The sequence below is a fragment of the Grampus griseus genome (assembly GCF_964374135.1).
Source record: "Grampus griseus genome assembly, chromosome: 3".
Taxonomy (NCBI): Eukaryota; Metazoa; Chordata; class Mammalia; order Artiodactyla; family Delphinidae; genus Grampus; species Grampus griseus.
The window spans coordinates 106,681,210-106,703,762 of record NC_139019.1 but is presented as its reverse complement, the minus strand read 5'-3'; the positions used below and the strand labels follow the sequence as shown (position 1 = coordinate 106,703,762).

The 22,553-nt window shown below is 34.7% G+C and overlaps 1 protein-coding gene across 1 annotated transcript in view; it reads right to left on the bottom strand.

Moving 5' to 3' along the window:
- ADAMTS19 (ADAM metallopeptidase with thrombospondin type 1 motif 19) overlaps positions 1-22,553 on the bottom strand; it is a gene marked incomplete at its 3' end in the record, with an annotated part of 279,689 nt that overhangs the window by 138,098 nt on the left and 119,038 nt on the right. The window contains exon 8 of the mRNA XM_082652620.1: positions 15,767-15,872. Within this exon, the coding sequence (XP_082508746.1) occupies positions 15,767-15,872 (106 nt within the window). The remainder of the gene's footprint in view (positions 1-15,766; positions 15,873-22,553) is intronic.

Genomic DNA, 22,553 nt, shown 5'->3' with positions numbered 1-22,553 from the left:
TTGATGCCAATAACAGAAATGCAGATGTCTGAAGAAGTGGGTTATAACCTGGCCCTACCTTGGTTCTACCCAGGCAAAATTTCCATCAAAGCATATAAGCAAATGTCATTGATTTCAAAGCCTTATTAATTACAAGGCATCTACATTGTTCGTACTCTGGGATTACTTAAAACTTTAGCAGGTGCCCCAAATATTTGTTGCCTTCAAGGAGCTAACTTTGCATATTTATTGCCTCATTAACTTCTCAGTTCCAAAGAAACTCCTGAATTGTCAACTTAGTGGAAAAGCCATGTCTCTAAGCCAAAGTTTAATAAATATATATTAGTCTTTTCCCCTTGGTTCAAAAAAGCAAAACAAAAACCAAAAACATACAAGTATTTTGGCCATGTGAAAACACGTTCTGTGTTTTTATAGTCACATAATTTATAAGTAATTTTCCCTAATGTATGTAATTTTATCCATTCATCATCTCTATGAAGTAGGCAATCTAATTACCAGATGAGATTCTTAATCAGTAAATAAATTGTATATGTTTAATGCAGTTTCTTTTAACTTTTAAAAATGCAGAACTCTGCTAGAGCTTTTTTATTTTCTTGACACTATCTATTACAAGTATAAATTACCATAAATGTGCTAAAGTCAAATTACAAAATTGTATCGTAAACGGTTTTCAAGACAAACAACTTTGTCTACAACCTTATATCCATACTATTATTTCAATAATATAAACCTACCTTAAAAGGACAGTTTTTATAATTAGCAAAACAAAGTGCTGAGGCATCAGATACTAAATGGTCAAAAAATAAATACTATTTCATTAATATAAGACAATGATCATTTTCAAGTCCTTATGATTACTTTTATTGGCTACTTATTTTTAAAGTAATGGGATAAATTTAACAAGTGAGAAAAAGATGAGATGCTTAACCATTCTAGCAAGCAAAGAAACACAAAACAAATTAAATTGTAATTTCACATGTGCTAAACTCAAAGCTGGGAAAATAAACTGAAACTGTATTTACCAGCAGTCTTCTATTTAAATTTGGATAAATATTGCATATGGCCTCCAAAAATAGTGCCCCACTTACACACCTCTCAAAAATGTATAAGAATATCTATTTCCTCATAGATGAACGCTTTTCATTCACTTACACTGTTAATCGAAAAATCATTTAACAGCTATTTATAGAGCACAAATGAAAGGTGTGAGAGATACAATGTTAAACAGCAATGACAGCAGAAACAAACATAAAACAAAACAAGGCACAGCCCCTGTCCTCAAGAAACACAATCTAGGGCTTGCCTGGTGGCACAGTGGTTAAGAATCCACCTGCTAATATAGGGGACACAGGTTTGAGCCCTGGTCCGGGAAGATCCCACATGCCGCAGAGCAACTGAGTCTGTGTGCCACAACTACTGAGCCTGCACTCTAGAGACCGTGAGCCACAACTACTGAGCCCACGTGCCACAACTACTGAAGCATGCACACCTAGAGCCCATGTTCCACAACAAGAGAAGCCACCGCAATGAGAAGCCCGAGCATCGCAATGAAGAGTAGCCCCCGCTCGCTGCAACTAGAGAAAGCCCTTGCGCAGCAATAAAGACCCAATGCAGCCAAAAATAAATAAATAAATAAAATAAACACAATCTAATTAGAGATACAGACATTAAATAATCATGCAAGTGTAAACCTACAACTGTGAAAAAATTAGGAATGAAAACTACACAGAATTAGTAAGAGCAGATATGAAGGGATTTAACCTACCCATGGAATACTTCTCTGAAGAAATGACGTGAAAGAAGAGTAAGAGAAAATGAGGGAAGAGGACAGGGAGAGTTTTCTTGTCAAAGGAGGCACGTGGTCCTTACAGTGGGAGTAAATATGGATCCATCTGTGTAGATTTATGTAATCTGATAGTCGAAAGGAGAATTGCTTTGTGGTTTGACTGGCATCCTATTAATGACACTAGGATATTCTCATATAAGCCATCAAAATATCTCTATGAGCTATGTGGTTATATCCTTTGTCATTTTTCTAATGGGACTTTGGTCATTTTGCAAATTTATTTTTAAGAGCTCTTTTTATATTAAGGAAAATATTACTTTGTCATGTGCCAATATTACACATGATGCAAATGCTTGCACTGACTGTGATTTACCTTCTGACTGTTGTATTTTTTTCCTTGCCTTGATATTTAATTTCAAGTCACTAATTTTATGTGAATTTTCCTTAAATATTTCTAGATTTCACACCTAGAATCATAAACGTTCTCTATTAAAAGACTAAAAAAGAAAAAAGCCAACAAAACAAAAAAATCTCACATACAGAATCATTTTGGTGTGTTCCGATGTAATGTCTAAGGTAGAGAATCAGATTTCTGTTACTTTTGTTATTGAATGATTCATTTCCTTCCATTGATTGTAGGTGCAGCTTTTATTATATGCTACATTTCCACATCTTTTCCTACATATAAATGGAATTTTTTTTTCTTACTCTCTCTTCCATTGACTTGTCTGCTTTTTCCAGCACCAGCACAAACTGCTTTACCTATTCTGAAATGTATTACTATTTGATAGTGCTCACCCTCCTCCTCCCCAGAGTGTTTTTTTTTTTTTAAACAAGAAATTTCTTATGTTGGGTCTTCCACATGGACTCTAAAATCAGGCTGTCTAGTAAAAAAATTCTGTTGATATTTTGGGCAGATTATATTAATTTATATATAGATAATTGTCATTTTATAATATTGACTGTTCCTACCCTAAACCAGGAAATCTCTTTCCATTTATTTACACCACTTTTATGACTCTGTGGGGTTAATAATTCTTCCTTTTATAAGTCTTGTACATTCCTTTGTAAGTATATTCCTAGGTGTTTTATCTTTTTAATTTTTATTTTATTTTTTGCTATCTTCAATATAAATGAAATTTTTTTCTTTCCTTACAGTTTGCAAGTGGCTCTTGTTCATGTATTGGAAAGAAAACAATTTTTACACAGTTTTTTAACAGGCCAATAAAATTCTCTCACTGCTCTAACAGGTTTTTTAGTAGATTGTCTGAAGTTTCCATTTATACAAATGATACTCATTTTGCCTCTCCTTTCTAATTTTAAATTTATTAAATATTTTCATGAAAACAAATATATGTAATATATATGTGTACACATACTACATTGTATATGTGTGTATCTGAATGTGCTATGTAATATAAATAACTTAAGTATTAAGGAGATAAACAGTAAGGTCCTACTGTATAGCACAGAGAACTATATTCAATGTCCTATGATTAAAAAAAAAAACCACCCAGTTAAAAAATGGGTGAAAGACTTAAATAGACAAGTCACCAAAGAAGACATACAGATGGCCAACAGGCACATGAAAAGATGATCAACATCACTAATTATTAGAGAAAGGCAAATCAAAACTACAATGAGGTATCACCTCACACCAGTCAGAACAGCCATCATCAAAAAAATCTACAAACAGGGCTTCCCTGGTGGCGCAGTGGTTGAGAGTCCGCCTGCTGATGCAGGGGACACGCGTTCGTGCCCCGGTCGGGAAGGATCCCACATGCCGCGGAGCGGCTGGGCCTGTGAGCCATGGCCGCTGAGCCTGCGCGTCTGGAGCCTGCGCTCCGCAACGGGAGAGGCCACAACAGTGAAAGGCCCATGTACTGCAAAAAAAAAAAAAAAAAAAAAAAAAAAAAGCTACAAACAATAAATGCTGGAGAGGGTGTGGAGAAAAGGGAACCCTTTTGCACTGTTGGTGGGAATATAAATTGATACAGCCACTATGGAGAAAAGTATGGAGGTTCCTTAGAAAACTAAAAATAGAACTACCATATGACCCAGCAATCCCACTACTGTGCATATACCCTGAGAAAACCATAATTCAAAGAGACACATGTACCCCAATGTTCATTGCAGCTCTATTTACAATAGCCAGGACATGGAAACAACCTAAATGTCCAACAACAGATGAATGGATAAAGAAGATGTGGAACATATATAGAATGGAATATTACTCAGCCATAAAAAGGAATGAAACTGGATCATTTGCAGAGATATGGATGGACCTAGAGTCTGTCATACAGAGTGAAGTAAGCCAGAAAGAGAAAAACAAATATCGTATATTAATGCATATATGTGGAATCTAGAAAAATGGTACAGATGAACCTATTTGCAGGGCAGGAATAGAGACCTGGACGTAGAGAACGGACATGTGGACAAAGCGGGGGGAAGGGAAGAGTGGGATGAATTGGGAGATCAGGACTGACACATGTACACTACCATGTGTAAAATAGATAGCTAGTGGGAACATGCTGTAAAGCACAGGAAACTCAGCTTGGTGCTCTGTGGGATGGGGGGTCAAGTGGGAGGGAGGTCCAGGAGGGAGGGGATATAGGTATACATATAGATGATTCACTCATTGTACAGCAGAAACTAACACAACATTGTAAAGCAATTATACTCCAATAAAAAAATATCCTCTGATAAACCATAATGGAAAGGAATATATTAAAAAAAAAGAATATATATATGTGTAACTGAATCACTTTGCTGTACAGCTGTAATTAGCATAACATTGTAAATCAACTATACTTCAACAACAACAAAAAAGTATTAAGGGAAACCATCACACAAATAGGAAATTTGGACAAGACAAATTCTAAGATCCATGACCAACTTCTCTATCAGATCTTATATTTCCGCCTTCGAGAAGAAGGCACGCAAAGTGTGTGCTGTTGTAGAAATCATTTTAGTCCTGAAGTCCTAAAGACAGTCTTGTATACTTTCTCTTAGAAGTCTCATCTGTGATGTATCAGTCTTTATTTTATCTGGAATTGATTTCTAGAAATGAGCTGAGGAAAGTGTTCAATTTTATTTTTATACATGTGGAAAACCAATTGTACCACCACATTTTTATAAACAGTCAACTTCCTTTACTGGTCTGCAATGACAGTGTGGTCAGATGTCAGGTTTTCAAGTAGGCATGGGCCTGTTTATGACTCTGTATTTCACTGTATTTCCTGTGAATATATGCGTAAATGTCAAGATCTTAGTTACTATAGTCTCATGATAGGTCTTCATTTCCGTTAGAGAAAGATTCCCATGTTATTCTCCTCCTCAGCCTCTTCTACCTTTGCCTCCAGCTTCATAGCTTCTCCAAGAATGTTTTGACTATTTTTGGCTATTCGTACTTATATATAAATGTTAGAAATATTTACCAACTTATATAAAAGTTTATCATTGGAATTTCCATGAACCTCTAAAATATGTACAGCAGAACTGACATCTGTAAGATATTTCATTTACCCACAAACATATATTTCCACTGATACAGGTTTGATTTAATGAATTTTAATAGGGGTATTTGCTTTTCTGTCTTTTGTTGGATTTATTCTTAAGTATTTTGTGTTTTCTATTGCTACAGTAAACAGCATCCTCTTTTTTAATGATATTTTGTATTTTTGTGTTTTTTATATTTATCTTATATCCAATAGACTTACTATACTCATCAACTAATTCCATACTTTACCTTTGCATTATATTGTGTTTTTATGTAGGCAATCATATCATTTGCAAAGTAAAATAGCTTTGTTTCTTCCATTCTCAACCCTACATCTTTCATTTATTTTACTCTCATGCTGTACTGGTTTGTACCCCCAGTACATATATAGAAGTAGATATAGTGAGATCTTTGTGATTTTATTAATTTTATAGAGGATGTTTCTAATATTTAACAATTAAGAATCATGATTCCCATTGATCTTGATAAATTTACATGAGTAAATTTTATTTTATTGGATTTTTTTCTGCATCTACTGAGATAGTGTAATTTTTCTATTAATTACAAACAAATATTGTATATTAACACATATACGTGGAATCTGAAAAAAATGGTATAGGCGATCTTATTTACAAAGCAGAAATAGACACAGACGTAGAGAACAAACGTATGGATACCAAGGGGGAGGCGGGAGGGTGGAGGGTGGGATGAATTGGGAGATTGGGATCGACATATATACACTATTGATACTATGTATAAAATAGATAACTAACGAGAACCTACTGTATAGAACAGGGAACTCTACTTAATGCTCTGTAGTGACCTAAATGGGAAGGAAATCCAAGAAAGAGGGGATATATGTATACGTATAGCTGATTCACTTTGCTGTACAAAAGAAATTAACACAATATTGTAAAGCAACTATACTCCAATAAAAATTTAAAAAGAAATCAGAATCTGTTAATTAATCTGTTAATGTGGGGATTAAGATTTTTAAATGATGAATGACCTTTGCTATACAGACATAAAGTCAACTTTATTCTCTTGTATTAAGTTCATTTATTTATACAGTGCTGCTTTATTTTGAAAATGTTTCTTTGCCATTTTTGCATCATTCTCAGATAAGAAATAATTGATACTTCCTTCTTTATAATAGTCCTTTATTGATTTTCATATTATATTAATGCTAGCCTCAAATAATGAATTTGAGGATGTTCCTTCATTCTAGAAAATTTAGATTTTCTAAATTTCCTTGAAGCTATTGCTGTGTGAACTTGTGTTTTCTTTGAAAAGATTCTAAAGTGCTGACTCAATTTATTTAAATAGTTATAGAGCTTTATGTCCTTCCATTACATTTTCTTAGAATTTTCCCATTTCATCTCTTTGTAGCTTTTTGCCATGAAAGTATTTAGTGTATTTTCTTAGTATCTTTTTAATGTCTTTGGTATCTGTGTTACATCTCCTTTTCTCATTTCTAATACTGTTGAATTATGCCTGTTTTTCTCGATCAATCCTATCTTTCTCAATTTTACTTGCATTTTCATATATTTAATTTTGGCTTTGTTGTTCACATTTATCACATTTTTCTTTTTCATTAATTTCTACTCTTCATTATTTCTTCTAATTTTTTTACTTTGTTGTTATCTTTCTAACATCTTAATTTGAAAACTTAGGGCATTAATTTCATCATAAAATTTTTATGTATGTTTAAAGCTATTCATTTTCCTCTATGCGCTATTTTATCTGCAATCTACACTTTCTAAATAGTATATTTGTTATTGTTTAAACCTGAGAATATTCTGGTTTCCCTAATGATTTCTCCTTTGATCTATGGGTTTTTCAAAAGTATGCTTGTAAATTTCTAAATTTCTTAGTTTTTTTGTTATGGATGTTTAACTTAATTGTATTATGATCAGAAAAAATCATCTGTATATTCATTTTTTGAAATTGAAATTGTAGAATAAAACAATATATGGTCATTCTTTGTAACTATCCAGTATGTTTTAAAAGAGCAAGTGTTCTTTTATAATTGGCTGTAGGTTTTATATCTGCCCAATAGATCAATATTTTTAGTTGTTCAAATCTCTTCTCTTCCATATAGATCTTTCTGTTCACTTGATCTATCAGTTTCAGAGAGCCGTGTTAAAAACTCCCACTATGGGGCTTCCCTGGTGGCGCAGTGGTTGAGAGTCCACCTGCCGATGCAGGGGACACGGGTTTGTGCCCCAGTCCGGGAAGATCACACATGCCGCGGAGCGGCTGGGCCCGTGAGCCATGGGCGCGGGGCCTGCGTGTATGGCCGCTGGGCCTGCGCGTCCGGAGCCTGTGCTTCTCAACGGGAGAGGCCACAACAGCGAGAGGCCCGCGTACAGCAAAAAAAAAAAAAAAAAAATCTCTCTTTGGAATTTTCAGGTATTTAAAATGGGGAGGGGAGATTTCAATGTCTATCAGTCCAGATCATAATGTTAATTCTAATGTAAATCTGATATTACTTAGATAAAACAACTGATTTCCTCAAGCAGAATGTTTTATTCATTTCTACTAGACAATTAGTACTTTCATATATTCAGCTGTTCTACATGGCTTAGGAGGTTATATATTCTACATTTTTAGTAATCAATTTATTGAATAAAAGTACATACTATGTGCCAAGTACTCATGTTCTAGAGGTTGGGAATACAACAGCGAACTGAGGAGACAAGAATTCATCATATGCATACAGATAGATTGATAGATACATAGGTGGACAGATAGACAGATAGATACACAGCTGAATTGGAAACATTTTATGAAGAAAATTAAAGTAGGCAGAGGAGGATAAGCTGGGGCTGTGATTATATTTACATTTGTAAGACATGTTATCAGAAATGCCTCACTAAGGTGACACTTGAGCAGAGAACTAAAGAAGAAAAACAGAGACAGCCATGTGGCTGTTCTGGAGAAGAATATTGCAGGCAGAAGGAAAAGCAAAAGGTACAGGGTTTGAGGTAGATGTTTGCTTCATGTGTTTGAGTTACAGAAAAGAGGCTGATGCATCTAGAGCCCTCTTAGTAAGGAGGGAAATGGTAGGCTGGAAGTGAAGGAGGCTAGACTATGTAAGGTCTTGTGGGGCATTTTAAAGGTTGAGAGTTTTACCAGTACGATAGGAAGCTACTGGAAGATTCTGAGCAAAGAAGTCAGGCAATTTGCTTTGTTTTAGAAGACTGTCCCTGGCTCTGAATTGAAAAGAGGCTGTAGGAGGCAAGGGATGAAAAGTAAAGATCATTTACGAGGCAACTGTAATAATCCAGATGAGAAGTGATATTGGCTTGGCCCAGAGTGGTAGCAGGAGAATTAGTGAGAAGTAATCAGATTCTGGATGTATTATGAAGGTGGAGTCAACAGCTGATGAACCGAATGTTGAGAGCGAGAAACAGAGAGGGCTCAAGGGCAGTTTCATGGTGTTTGGCTGAGTAACTGGAAGGATGGAGCTTCCACTTATTGTGATAGGAAGACCTCAGGGGGGAGCACTTCCAGGGTGTGGGGAATCATTTCTGCATGTGCATGCTGGAATGAAGTCTCACTCCATGTAGCCTTGGGTATATTTAAAAACACATGGGGATTTCCCTGGTGGCACAGTGGTTAATAATCCGCCTGCCAATGCAGGGGACATGGGTTCAAGCCTTGGTCCAGGAAGATGCCACATGCTGTGGAACAACTAAACCTGTGCGCCACGACTATTGAGCCTGCGCTCTACAGCCTGCGAGCCATAACTACTGAGCCTGTGTGCCACAACTGCTGAAGCCCACACGCCCTAGAGCCCCCACTTGCCGCAACCAGAGAAAGCCCGTGCACAGCAACGAAGACCCAAAACAGCCAAAAACAAATAAATAAATTAATTAAAAAACCCCATATTATTTTAATAAAACTTTACCTAATATCTTATTAAAAGTTTCATACAATAGCTAAAAATGCTCTAAACAATTTGAGTGTGCATACAGCACCTTTTCTATAATAAAATTTCATTGACATTCTACACATAAGAATATTTTACTAAGATAATTACTATATTAAAACATTCACTTATTTAACACATATTTATTGTTTGCCTAGTATGTACCGAGCACTATCAAATGGATTAGGAATCTCATGATAATAAAAAATAGGCATGGTTCATTACCCCTTGGAGCTTCAAGCCTATGAATAGATGAATGAATACACATTTATAAAGAGATGGTGGCATTGAGTGTTTAACAGACTGACCTACACAGAACACGTACTATAGGAAATGGTTATTGATAAGATGTGTGAATTATGATCAGTAGGACATAATTACTCAAAGATATTCCCATCCTTGTAAGGTAGAGGGTATAGCATGTGCCAATGTCCTGCAGTGTGAAGAACCATGGTACGTTAGAAACACTGTAAGAACTCTAACGTGGCTGCAGTGCTGAGAATGAGAGGGAGCACAGTGTGAAGTATGGCTGAAGACATTAGGTTGGGGACAGATAATAAAGAGCCAGCCCAGAAGTAAGTTAAGTGAGTTAGAAGTACCCTTACGCATTTCTGACATAGCACAGTAAGTAATTAACAACATGGGCTTTGGATTTGGACAGACTTGACTTTGAACATCCACTCAGTCACTTATTAGCTGTGTGAGCTTTGGCAACCATCATTCCTAAAGTAAAGCTAATAGTAATGCCTTCCTTCCTCAGGTGGGAGCAGAAGTCTTTGGTCTCAATGTGCTAAGTCAGTGTAAAGTTTTGCTGCCCAATAAATCTCCAGATATAGCAAGGTCAGAAAAATTCTCACAGGATTATGTTACTAACAATTATCTTTCAAAATATTATTTCCATAATGATTTATATATTTTATAATATCTAAGACCTGGGGCTAAGTTTTAGTAAAAGCTTACCCGATATTAAAGGGTTTATTTTACTTTTAGTTGGAATTCAGAGAGAGGGCTGAATTATTTGTGGCCCTAAAGGAAAAAGTACGTGATATGTATATATGGTACATATATGGTATATATTCATATTGTGTATATATATATACACACACACACATTTATAAAACAAACAAGTCTAAAATACCACTAAAAATGTGTAAAAAAGAACAACTTTTATTATTTGCAACGGATTGTATCACAGAATTTATGTCTAAAAGGACTGCACAGAATATATGAGGACAGAGATAAACAATTCAAATAAAAACCGCCTTTCAGGCTAAAAATAAAAACAGTCCTCTCTGGCAACCAAATGTGACTCCTATGTAATACTGTCTTAGAGTGAATAACCGTTATGTAACAGGGCTCTTCAAAGTGTGGTCTGGGCAATGGCTGCCAGAAGGTGAACTGTTTTTTTTTTACAGATTTGTAACTAGATAAGCGGCTGGCACTAGAATGTAAATCAGCTACATCATTAAGCACAAAGTTTAGTTCAACTGATTATTTTTTTAATTTCAAGACTTTTTCAACAAAGCGAGCAATGTGCTATATTCTGGCATAGCTCCTTACCTCATCAGAGACCACATTTCCAATATAAGATCAGTTATTGAGCAGCTAATGAGAAAATCAAATTTAATGGAGAGAATTGTACTACATACACTAAAGTAGATTCTAGATGACCTTCAAGTGTTATATGGCAATAAAGAGAGACGAGAGAGAGAGAGAGAGAGAGAGGGAGGAGAAGAAAATAGAAAACTACTAGACAAAAATATTTTCCTAATTGTAGAATGAGGAAGCACTTCCAATTGCAAAAAACTATAGAAAAAATAATGTGAGATTTGACTACTAAAAAACAGTCTCAGGTCAAAAACTTTAAAAGACAAGATTAAACTAAGAGATCTAGGAAGATCTTAACAATATATTTGATCAAAAAAGAATGTCCTTAACATCAGAAGAACTCCTGAAAAATTAACCTCTCTTAGCTTCAGTTTCCTCATCTGTAAAAAGATGATAATACTTAGTTCAAGACTTCTGTGAGATTGGATTAGATATGAATAAACTGTTTAGTACAATGTCTGATAATAAAAGAAGTCTTTTAAATTATTAGATAGTCTTTAGCAACCTAATATAAATATGATATTCTAAAACTTTAAAAATACTGTGTAATTGTGCAGTTGAGAGTTAACTCCACAAGTTTGTGTGGTCCCAAACCTGCACATTCTAAACAAAGGTCTGGGACTTGCCTTGCTCTTCAGAGCTAACTCTAAGCCCTTGAAATATCCTGCCTAATAAAAAAGTATCTTTGTTTACTTGGGGGCCCTGGGACATGTCCAATAGTTAATACTAACAATGTGATTTATGGTGGGGGACTTAGAACAGCTTGACCGCTGTAGGGAATAGGTGGTCAGCCATGCCTACGTGACTAAATTCCACTAAAAACCCTGAGTACCAAGGTCCGGGTTAGCTTCTCCAGTTGGCAGTATAATGTGCGTGTTCTCAGACATTATTATTGAGAGAATTAAGCATTGTCTGTACAATTCCACTAGAAGAGGACAAGTGGCAGCTTGCACCAGGTGTCCCCTGGACCCTGCCCTATGTGCTTTTTTCATTTGCTGATTTTAATCTATATCCTTTTACTGTAATAAACTATCATTATGAGTAAAACAACTTGGCTGAATTTTATGAGTCCTTCTAGCAAATCGTTGAACCTGAGGGTGGTCTTGGGGACTCTCTCCCCACACACAGTAATGTAACCACAATTAATATATTAATAATAAATTACAGCTTGAAATCAAAGTATAATCTCTTACTTTAAGAAATTTTGTTCATAAAGATGATATAAGACATATAAAATATAGTGAATATGTGTATACATATGTATTCCCAAACCCTATCAAAGTTATGAACAATTTAATAAGGTATTTTATTTATAAAAATAAAGTTTTAGCCTTCATCACAGTAAATTAATAAAAGTCCTATCTGTATTTCATGAGTATAAAAACATTAAATACCAATAAAAACATTCTATTGTTGAAATTTTTGGTTATAAGAAAAATAATCACTCCCCTGACTTATCATTTAGAAAGAAAAATAATTTTGGAAAGGAATCATAAAATATTGGTATAAATCATTTATTTCCTCTTTCTTGCTATGGATTCTAACTTATACTTTTGTATATAATTACATATAAGATTTTTAATTGGTAATTTCTCTAAAGAAAATTTTAATATATTTTTGCAGACATTACTTAAGATTCTTTTGCAATAGTAAAAGAAGGATATTTTTGTTCACTTCAATTACTTAAATTCTCACCCCACAAGAGTCAGTTTTATTACTTGGTGGCCCATATTGACTTTCCCAGCTATACATGGAGTTGCTCTGGGAATTTCTAGAGATCAAATTCAAGGCAACAATCATAAATACACTCAAATCAATTTAGAATCATTTCATATGTAATTATAAATGTATTCTTGAATTGACAAGTTCAGATGAAGTCATTCTGCCTTTCTTAAACTGTGGGTTGAAAAATTAAATGATCCAGTTCTGCCTACAGGAAATATATTGAATATATTGGAAGAAATTGTAACCAAAAAAAGAAAGAAATCCAAAAAGAAAAAAAAAATAAGAATTAAGTAGCTTCACTTAAGTAGCTGAATCTTAATTATACCTCTAAGTAAAAGAGCTCTGCTGGTGTGTGTGTGTGTGTGTGTGTGTGCGCACACATGCACATAGAATCCATAAATATACTCATCTAACATCTATGAAAACTTTCCCTATGTGAGAAGCTATGTGTATAAGAACATTGTTTTTTATTTCCTCTTCCTACATTTTTGTTTCATTGTGCTTTTTATCTTACACTGGATGATGATGATGTAATTTATATGGATGAACTTCCTGCTGTTTGTTCTTTATGAAGACACCATTACTCTCACTGCTACTGTCTCCCACTATCTAGCTGCAAGAAAAATTTTAGCCTCTACTTTTGAGACAAATATTGCTTACTGGTAAGGAGAATTTTTAGCAGCTAAGTAGTTCAACATATATCACATGTCCTGGTATTAATCCATCAAGCATTACACATACCTTTGGTACATCTCTATTGATTTTGGGTACAGCTCTATGAAAGTCAAATAAAATAATATTTTACTACCATTTTAGCCGTTCCAACCTGAGTTCCTGGTCATAAACCAATGTTTCTACTACATAAAGCTGAAGTGGGCTTTCCTTAAATTATATCATTTAGTTTTTTGTTTAAGTAGTCGTAGGTTCTTGACTGAGCCTTTGCATATTAATGAAGCAACTTGTACTGTGGTTGGTTGCTTTAATTACTGTTTTTCCTATGTTTTAGAATATAACACAGACTGAATAAATTAATTTAAAAGAAATTGCTTTTAAACTCTAAAATTTCTTGTTAAAGTGAACCCTCTAGTATTCAGGGTACTTGACAAAATTATTTAATGTCTGTTTCATTAAAAGATACTCAGCTTGTCTACCAAACTGTTAATGCATGGCTGAAGTAAAAATTTTAATTATTCAGAAACTTACATTTAATTTATAAAAATTGTATTTATGATTAATATGCACTGTCTTAAAATATTTTTAACAATAACTTTCTTGCCTCTAAACATTATTGTCAGCATTTTTCATTCAAATGATACATTTGTTTTTTCCTATTATGATTAAACTGAAACATCTTTAAATTATGAAAACTGTATTGGAATTAAGAATCTAAATCCTATGATTCCTGGTGTGAAATACTGAATGAGGTCATTGCATTGTATACTTTCCCTAAAGGATAATGATTTTAAAGTGTATTTATCTTTTCTTGTTTCTTTTTCAAATAACAAACTCATATATTCTAGAGCACTTGAATGACTACTGAAATCCTGCATGGGAGAAAATGAAAGTGTACCTACACATTTGAAAACAGTGACATCAAAAATCAATTCCTGCTGATAATATCCTATTTCTCGGACTAGGTTATGGGTACATGGGTACATTCAATTTTTAATCATAGGGCTGTATAATTATGACTTGATCATCTTCCTATACTTCAGTTTACTCTAATAAAAAGGGTTTTTTAAAACAAACACTGTTATGTCGTATATAAGTTTTTGTCTAAGTTTTCCTTTACCAGTCAAATTCCACTGCCAACACAAGTTTATGCAATTGTCTACAGAGTCCAGGTATATAATGAAAATGAAGTCAGCTGGGTGCACGATAGCAGAGTGCTGCCGCCTGTGATGAGCTGGGAAAGATGGGCCCAGACTCAAGGGTACAGACGCTACTCAACTCCAAGGAATGGCTGTCGTATGGGACTGTGAGTCTAATGTTGCCAGATCTGGAAATTTGAATTTTTAAGTCAAATTTATACTTTTTAATGTTGGCAACTGATTCAATTTTTGAAACACTGCTGGCCAAACTAAATATGTCTTTGACCAAAGAGGTCTCCATAAAGATCACCTCCCTGAGTCAGACTTCAGTAAATGTGAGTTCAATTAAAACACTTTTCATCTGTACTGCTGACACTGCTAGCATGTAGAGAAGCCTACAGTCAAAATTAAGTCTGATTCCCTAACCCACACCATTCTACTATAGTGTGTTTCCTGTAAATATGTGTCTATTTCTTATGTCATTTGAATCCCAAACCAACCTCATAACACAGATATTATCCTCATTTTATTGATGAGGAATCCAAGGTCCAAAGATAGCAGACAACTTAATGAAGAAATTCAGAACAGTATGACCTGAGTTATACAACTTGAGTTCAAATCCTTCCTCCATCATAGTATTTTTATAACTTTGGGAGGGTAAATTAACCTCTCTATACTTCAGTTTTCTCCCCTATAAGATGGGTACCCTTACAGTCTACCTGACAAGAACGCTGTGGGGATATATAAAGCATGTAGAAATATGCCTGGCACATAGTAAGTGCTATATAAGTGTTGCTACCACTAATTATTATTGCTATTTTTATTATCTGTAAAATGAAATCCCTGCTTTTTGTGAGTTTTAAGTGAAATCATTTATGTAAAGTGCTTACTTAGAATTATGCCTGAGACGTACTTAATGTTCATTGCATATGAATTGTGAGTCCAGTTTAATTCTCTTCCAGATGCATTGCTCCTAAACCGTACAGATTAATTCCTTTGCTCTGTAGTGGATAATAACAAACAGGTACTATTAGAAGCTGGAACTATTTCTACTTGTACATAGTGTTTTGCTTGGATGCTTGAATAATGCACAGTTGTGTAGTGTCATGATTATTGCAAGGTTTATATCATTTGGAAATATGAGTGAAATGAATCATGTGCCATGTAATGATTGTCCTGATGAGGATTTTAATGATGTAGTAAGATTTCATTCAGAGTATCAGGAATGGTTACAACATCCAGAAGACACTCTTCAAATTTAAATGATCTTCTCTGCCTCCTCGTTTACCTAATTTAAAAAACTTATGCTCAAAGCAAATAATGAAAAGATATGCATGTAATTCAATAATTCAAATTACAAAGGTACGTGCTAATATATTAGCATAGCCAGGATTTTTACTTACTTGTGGCCCATTTCATGAGCAATTGTAAATGCAAGGTTCAGGCCATTGTCTTCAGCAATAATACATTTTCTCTTTTCACTACACATTCCACTCAAGTAAGCTATACCTAGAAAACACAAACGTTAATTATCAAATGTCAGAATTAAAATGCAAATATTTATGCTTGGTATTAATAGAAGAAAAGAAAAATGATAGTTTTCCCCCTCAAATATGTCAATATTAAACTGTGATATCCAGCCCCTAAAAACCATTTCAGGAGAAAATGCATATGTATATGTCAGTCAATAAACTGTTAATATTCTTTTCAATTTTATATTTTAGATGAAATTATTTTATCAATTATACAGTTCTCAAAAGGCATACCATAAACATACATTTTATAAATACCACTTTTCATTGTCATGTAAGATAAAGTTACAACTTAGAAAATGTAAATGAAAAAGCAATGATTATTTAAATATTTTTCAATTCTTGAAACCTAGTTTCAAAGAAATACCCTAAAATAAACTATATTTATAAGATTCTTGAACTCACATTTATATTTTTAGTAATAAAATTTTGAAATTTTATTTTATGAAATACCATTTTAACTAATGTAACATAAAAACTATCTATGGTACTTGGAAAACTGAAAATATTTCCTTTGAAAATTTCTTAGCTAATAAGATGATCTGACCATGGAGTACATGATACTGAAATATTATTTAAGACAAAAATTTCAGCAACACATTTGATCTTTTGGTTTAAATTATTAGTAAAGATAATATCTGAAATCACTAATACTCTTTAGTCAAAGATTTATGTACTATTTTACTAATTCAGATATACTCCTGAATAAATATCATTTAATACAAGGAACTATAATCTTCCAAGAGTATGTTTTAATGTATCTTCAAGTAACAAAAGTTATGTTATAAAATAAAATTGTTATTTTTTGAATTAGTTGTATGTTCTCTAATTCTCATATCCTTATAAAATACATGTAAGCTCATTTTATGAAAAAATTAAAGTCAGGACAGGTAAAATGATTTGCAAAAGATCACATGACTACCAAAGATAAAGCCATTTACCAGCTAATTTTATTTTGCTTCTGATTACAATTTACAGCAGAGTTGCCCCTAATTAAAGGTGGTTAGCTGAATGCTTGTGACTTTTTTTCTCCAGAAACTTAAAGAATAATGGCAAGGAATAATTAAATTTAAATAAAACAATAAACCACCGTGCCAGGGTTTTGGAAAGAGAAGATTCATGAAGGAACACGGACTGATTTAGCGGAGCCACAGCCCACATGACAGGAGAGAAGGATTTTATGAGCCTGGCAGAAACCCAGAGAGGCTCAAGACTGAGGCACACAAGGTTTGAGGAGAGTCATTGCTGGAGGGTTGAAAATGGAGATTAGTTCAAAGTTTATCCTTAACTACTCTTTCAAACCTTCATGTTGAATGTCAAGGCCTGGTATCCACTGGCCTATCAGACAAATGAAGATATATCTGTTAAGCAAAATGTAGTATAAACAGGTTATTTAAAACATATAACTATAGGAAGAAACAGCCAAGAGATTAAAATACATATGTTACTTTCTCTAAGTAGTTAGAAATTAAAATAGATCTTATAGACATTTCAAATTCACAAATAGATGAATAACTTCTATATTAATGGATGGGTAGATGGATGGATGAATGGATGAATAGAGAGATGATAAGCCCTACTTCATTTGGCTTATTAAGGCGACTGAAATTATTCCAGGGTTAAATCAAGATAAAGTGGGAAGGAAAGATGAAGGTAGTAATAAACAGAAGGGAGAAGAAGAGAAAGAGGAGAAAAACATGTTCTTATCTAGTTTCATTAAATGATAAGTGAAATAAAAACTTTAAAAAATTCTTAAACGTAGTGTGAATTTTAGGAGTGCTAAATCTGGTACTTATTAAAACAACAAAAAATGGAAAACTAAGATTTAGGAGTAACTGAACTTGTGTCATAATTGAACCGAAGAAGGAAGGAAGAAAGAAGGAAGGGAGAGATGGAGGGTGAAAGAAAAGTATCTCCTCTTAAAAGGATATTAAAATTCTCTTGAGCATTTTAAGATTTTTAAAAAATATATAATTTGAGATTAAATGTTCTGCAAAACTTCTAAATCAAGCTCAACTATAATTAGCATGCTGATGACCACTGTTTGGTACAAAATTTCCTTTAGAATGCCCATATATTTCACCACGTTTTTCACCACAACTAAAATAATTCCATTACCATATGCAGATTAAAATTTAGCCAATGTGGGTTGTCATCAAGTCATATATCCCTTTGCTACATGAACCAGTACATATCAAATTTAGTCACTTTAATAAGTGTTACATTTCTTCTCCCATACCCATTCAAATATACTGTTCCCAAATAAAAATAGTATTGTCACTTGTTTTAAATTCTTATATTTTCTATATTATTCTTTTTGTTGTATACTTACATATTTTTTCCATATTTTTCTGTAATGTTACTACATTGGCTAGGATTTTCAACATACTGTTGAAATATGTGGTATTGAGCTCCGTGTTTTCCCTGCTGACTTTAATAGGAATGTTTACAGGTTCACAATGGAGATGACTGCCATAAGGACTTTGAAAGATACAGCTTGTTAAGTTAAGGAACTTAGTTTCTAATATTCTTGTGTGTCTAAGTGGAAAAAGGAGGCAATGTTATATGATGCATGGGTCAAAGGTGGATGGCTATTGGAAATAGCAACCGAGAGAAATAGGTAAGAGAGCTGAGCTTTTGTAGATGGGGTATAAAGGAAGAACCCTAGGGTGTAAGAGGTGGCAGTAAAACTGAGAGTGAGAGAAGAGATAGACCTTGTAAAGGCTCTATGCTTGATAAGTAAAGCAAGGTCAGAGCTTGATACTTGGGAGAAATGAATACAGTGGTCAGGAGAATGGAGTCATCAATGAGGTAAAAGAACAGACACTTTCCAAAAAAAGTATTGGAGATAGATTTAGGATTTTTAGATTTCAGAGCTGAAATTCCATGACATGATTAGGTATTGCCATGAGAGTAAAGAAGGGCAGAGGTAGAGGCTGAGGTCAAAGAATAATTAAGTAGTGTTGGGTGGACTGATACCATGAACATGAAATTGCACATGATCACAAAGAACTTAGGTGGGAAAGGTGGCCAACATCCACAGGAAATGTGAGCGAGAATCAAGGAGATGGATCAGTCACAGTGACAGTGAGGGACATGATGGTAAAGCTCAAGCTTCAGCTTCAAATGCTGAGTTTTTATATGAGGGCAAGAGAGATTTTGATTTAGAAGCAACAGTGGGAAGCAAGAGGAATGCAGAAGGTGTACAACTTCAGTATCTTCCCAGCACCAGCCCTGTTGTACAGGGGAAGACAAAGAATGAACAGTGACCTCTCTGGGGGCCCTAAATTCTTCACCAGGTTATGGGAAATCAATGACTCCTGTGTGGTCATATAAAAACATATGGTGGTAAAAATGATAATTTATAATATACAAGACATATTTATACTGTAAAATATAAATTTATATAAAATAAAATTCAAAAATGATGAGTACATATTGACATAGAGGAACGATCACAACTAAGTGTTAAAAAATCCAAATCATGGGCTTCCCTGGTGGTGCAGTGGTTGAGAGTCTGCCTGCCGATGCAGGGGACACGGGTTCGTGTCCCGGTCCAGGAAGATCCCACATGCCGCTGAGTGGCTAGGCGCGTGAGTCATGGCCGCTGAGCCTGCGCATCCGGAGCCTGTGCTCCGCAACGGGAGAGGCCATGGCAGTGAGAGGCCCGCGTACCGCAATAAATAAATAAATAACTCCAAATCACCACATTTTCATAGGAAAATAAAAAGACCACATAAATATGCTAAATTGTTAACAGCAACAGTATTGTGTGAAGAGATTGTGGGTAACTTTTCTTCCTTTTTTCCCATTTTCCAAATTCATGTAAGTGTTTATAATAGTTGTATAGTAAGAAAATTAAAGACATAAATATGATAATCATGTTTATGAAATTTTAATAGTAATTAATACAATGTCTTATAGATCAGGGTGTAATTTAACAACCAAAAACGACCCTCTACTGCTACTCTTCTTTTACCGAAATGTAAAGTCAAAACCTTCAACTAAGTTTCTGATAAGTTTGAATTTCATTGTTCTTACATTTGGCACACCGAGGAGATTTTCTTTGACTTAAAAGTTATGGAGAATAATTGTAGCCATGACTAATTTAAATGACTTGCATTATTCTGTTTAAAAGCCCATGCTTTTCAGGTCCTTTTTGGAACCCACATGTTTCCTATTATAACAAGGGGTAGAGGTTAGGAGGGGAAAGGATTTAACACAGCTGTTATTTAAAGATAGCTATAATACAGATGCTTTTTAAAGCCCTCTTTTAATGTAGAAATTCTGAAAACACAAACGAAACCAAAACAAATTCTAATTTGTCATCTAAAAATGAATCAAGTCATGCACCAGGAGTCAAGAGAATCTCTCATCTGAAAACAAAACACACTATCCTGGACCTGATATGATACACCTCATCAAGATGATCAGAAACCTCTAAAACCCTACAGGATACATGTTACAATAACGGCCTAATCAGGACATCAGAGTTTTTTTTGTGTGGTATGCGGGCCTCTCACTGTTGTGGCCTTTCCCATTGCGGAGCACAGGCTCCGGACGCGCAGGCTCAGTGGCCATGGCTCACGGGTCCAGCCAATCCGCTGCATGTGGGATCTTCCCGGACTGGGGCACAAACCCACGTCCCCTGCATCGGCAGGCGGACTCTCAACCACTGCGCCACCAGGGAAGCCCACATCAGAGTTTTTAATGTGATCAAATGGGTGTATCCTACCAAAAGGAAGTCATCCAGCTCCCAAACTGCTGCCTTTAAACACTAGCTAGACCACCTCAGTTCAAAATCCTGGCTTTCCTGGCATAAAATACTGCATAATCCTAGGTAAGTTATTTATCTTATGATTGCACCCTATGAGGTAAGTTTTTACCTATGAGTCCTACTGTTTCTTGAGGCCCAATGTAACGTAGTGTGTGACAGGTCCCCAAGGTACAAAAATGAATACATGCTGAGCACTGCTTTCAGGAGCCTGAGCCACACAAACACGCATTTAAAAAATGTTCTGAGACATAAAGATGTACATAGGATATTATGGGAGAATAACTTACAAAAGACACTGAATAGGGGAAATCAAAGCAGGAAAGGCTTTTAGAGAGGGAAATAGCTTGGCGGTATCACTGAGTGGGCAGAGGTGAGCCAGGGAAAGGAAGTGGAAGTTGGGGGGTAGAATTCCTGAACAAAGGACTGATCAGGGAAAAGTGTAAAAAAAATGCTTATGAGCTGATGTTACTGACAGAGGGATGCTTATGTTCCTTAAACGTGCAGGCCCTGTAGTACATCTCTGCATCAACACTGTATTTGGCACATTCTCAGTAAGGGATACTTTAAAGGAAATGCATAGAAAGACTAATATAAAATGTGATTGAATGCAGGGCCTTAAATAAAAAATATAATTTAGAAGAATCAAATGTATTTCATCCACAAATTTGAAATAACATTTTATAATATTTTAATAATGATGCCCAGATAACGTAAAACCCACTTACACAATTACATTCAAATTGGGCCTTGAACATATTTTAAAACGATAACTTGCCTTACTAGTTTGCTAATTATCTGCCTCTGTTCCATTAAAAGACAAGATGATGATCTAAGACTATAAAAGTACAATTATATGTTATACATTTAATATCAGTATAGTTATAACGGTAATTAAAAATAGACTTCCAGATCCTTTTAAATGTTTAAGTAACCTATAACATTCTTAACAGTACAGTTTCTATGAATACTAAGAAACAAAGTGATTTTTTTTTTTTTTTTTTTTGTGGTACGTGGGCCTCTCACTGTTGTGGGCTCTCCCATTGCAGAGCACAGGCTCCAGACGTGCAGGCTCAGCAGCCATAGCTCATGGGCCTAGCCACTCCGCGGCATGTGGGATCTTCCCAGACCGGGGCACGAACCCGTGTCCCCTGCATCGGCAGGCAGACTCTCAACCACTGCACCACCAGGGAAGCCAAAAAAAGTGACTTCTAATGACGACAAAAACGGTATTAGTTTAATGAAAAGTATGGTGAAACTCTGTGGTGAAATAAGGCAGAATATTGTTTAGACATTAAAATATTGTTTTTATGTTCTCATGTCACGTAGAATGAGACTCCTTTTCTGAAAAACACATAGAGATGCCAAATAATATGTAATATACAAATTTTTGAATGTATAGCTAAGTTTGTAGTAAAAACAATTCTCAGGTACAGGAATAAAGCTTAAAAAAATTCAAGTCTGGAGTGATAAGATCATGAGTTAATGCTGTCAGAGCCTGGGTATCATATAAGATACACGTCTCATTAAATAATGGGCGTGGTTTCAAAATATCTGCAGTGACAGGTATTAGTGAGTAAGGAACTGAGATTCATACACAAATCAGAAAGCCTGGAATAGCTGCTGTTAATGACTTTCAAACATACTTGAAAATAACTTTAAAAATCCATATGCAGGAAAGCAGCAAGGAACTCTGGCTCAAAATAAATTCTGGGTATGCTAGAAAAGACTTGATAACAAATCAAAACTCCAAGCCACCCTCATGCATAGGTGTGAAGCCACAAGAATACTAAACCATGAATGTAATGTACCAATTGATCCTACAATTTGGGGATCATACAAGGATTAGGGATTTCCTTGTCAGTTAAGTAAAAATAAATGAAA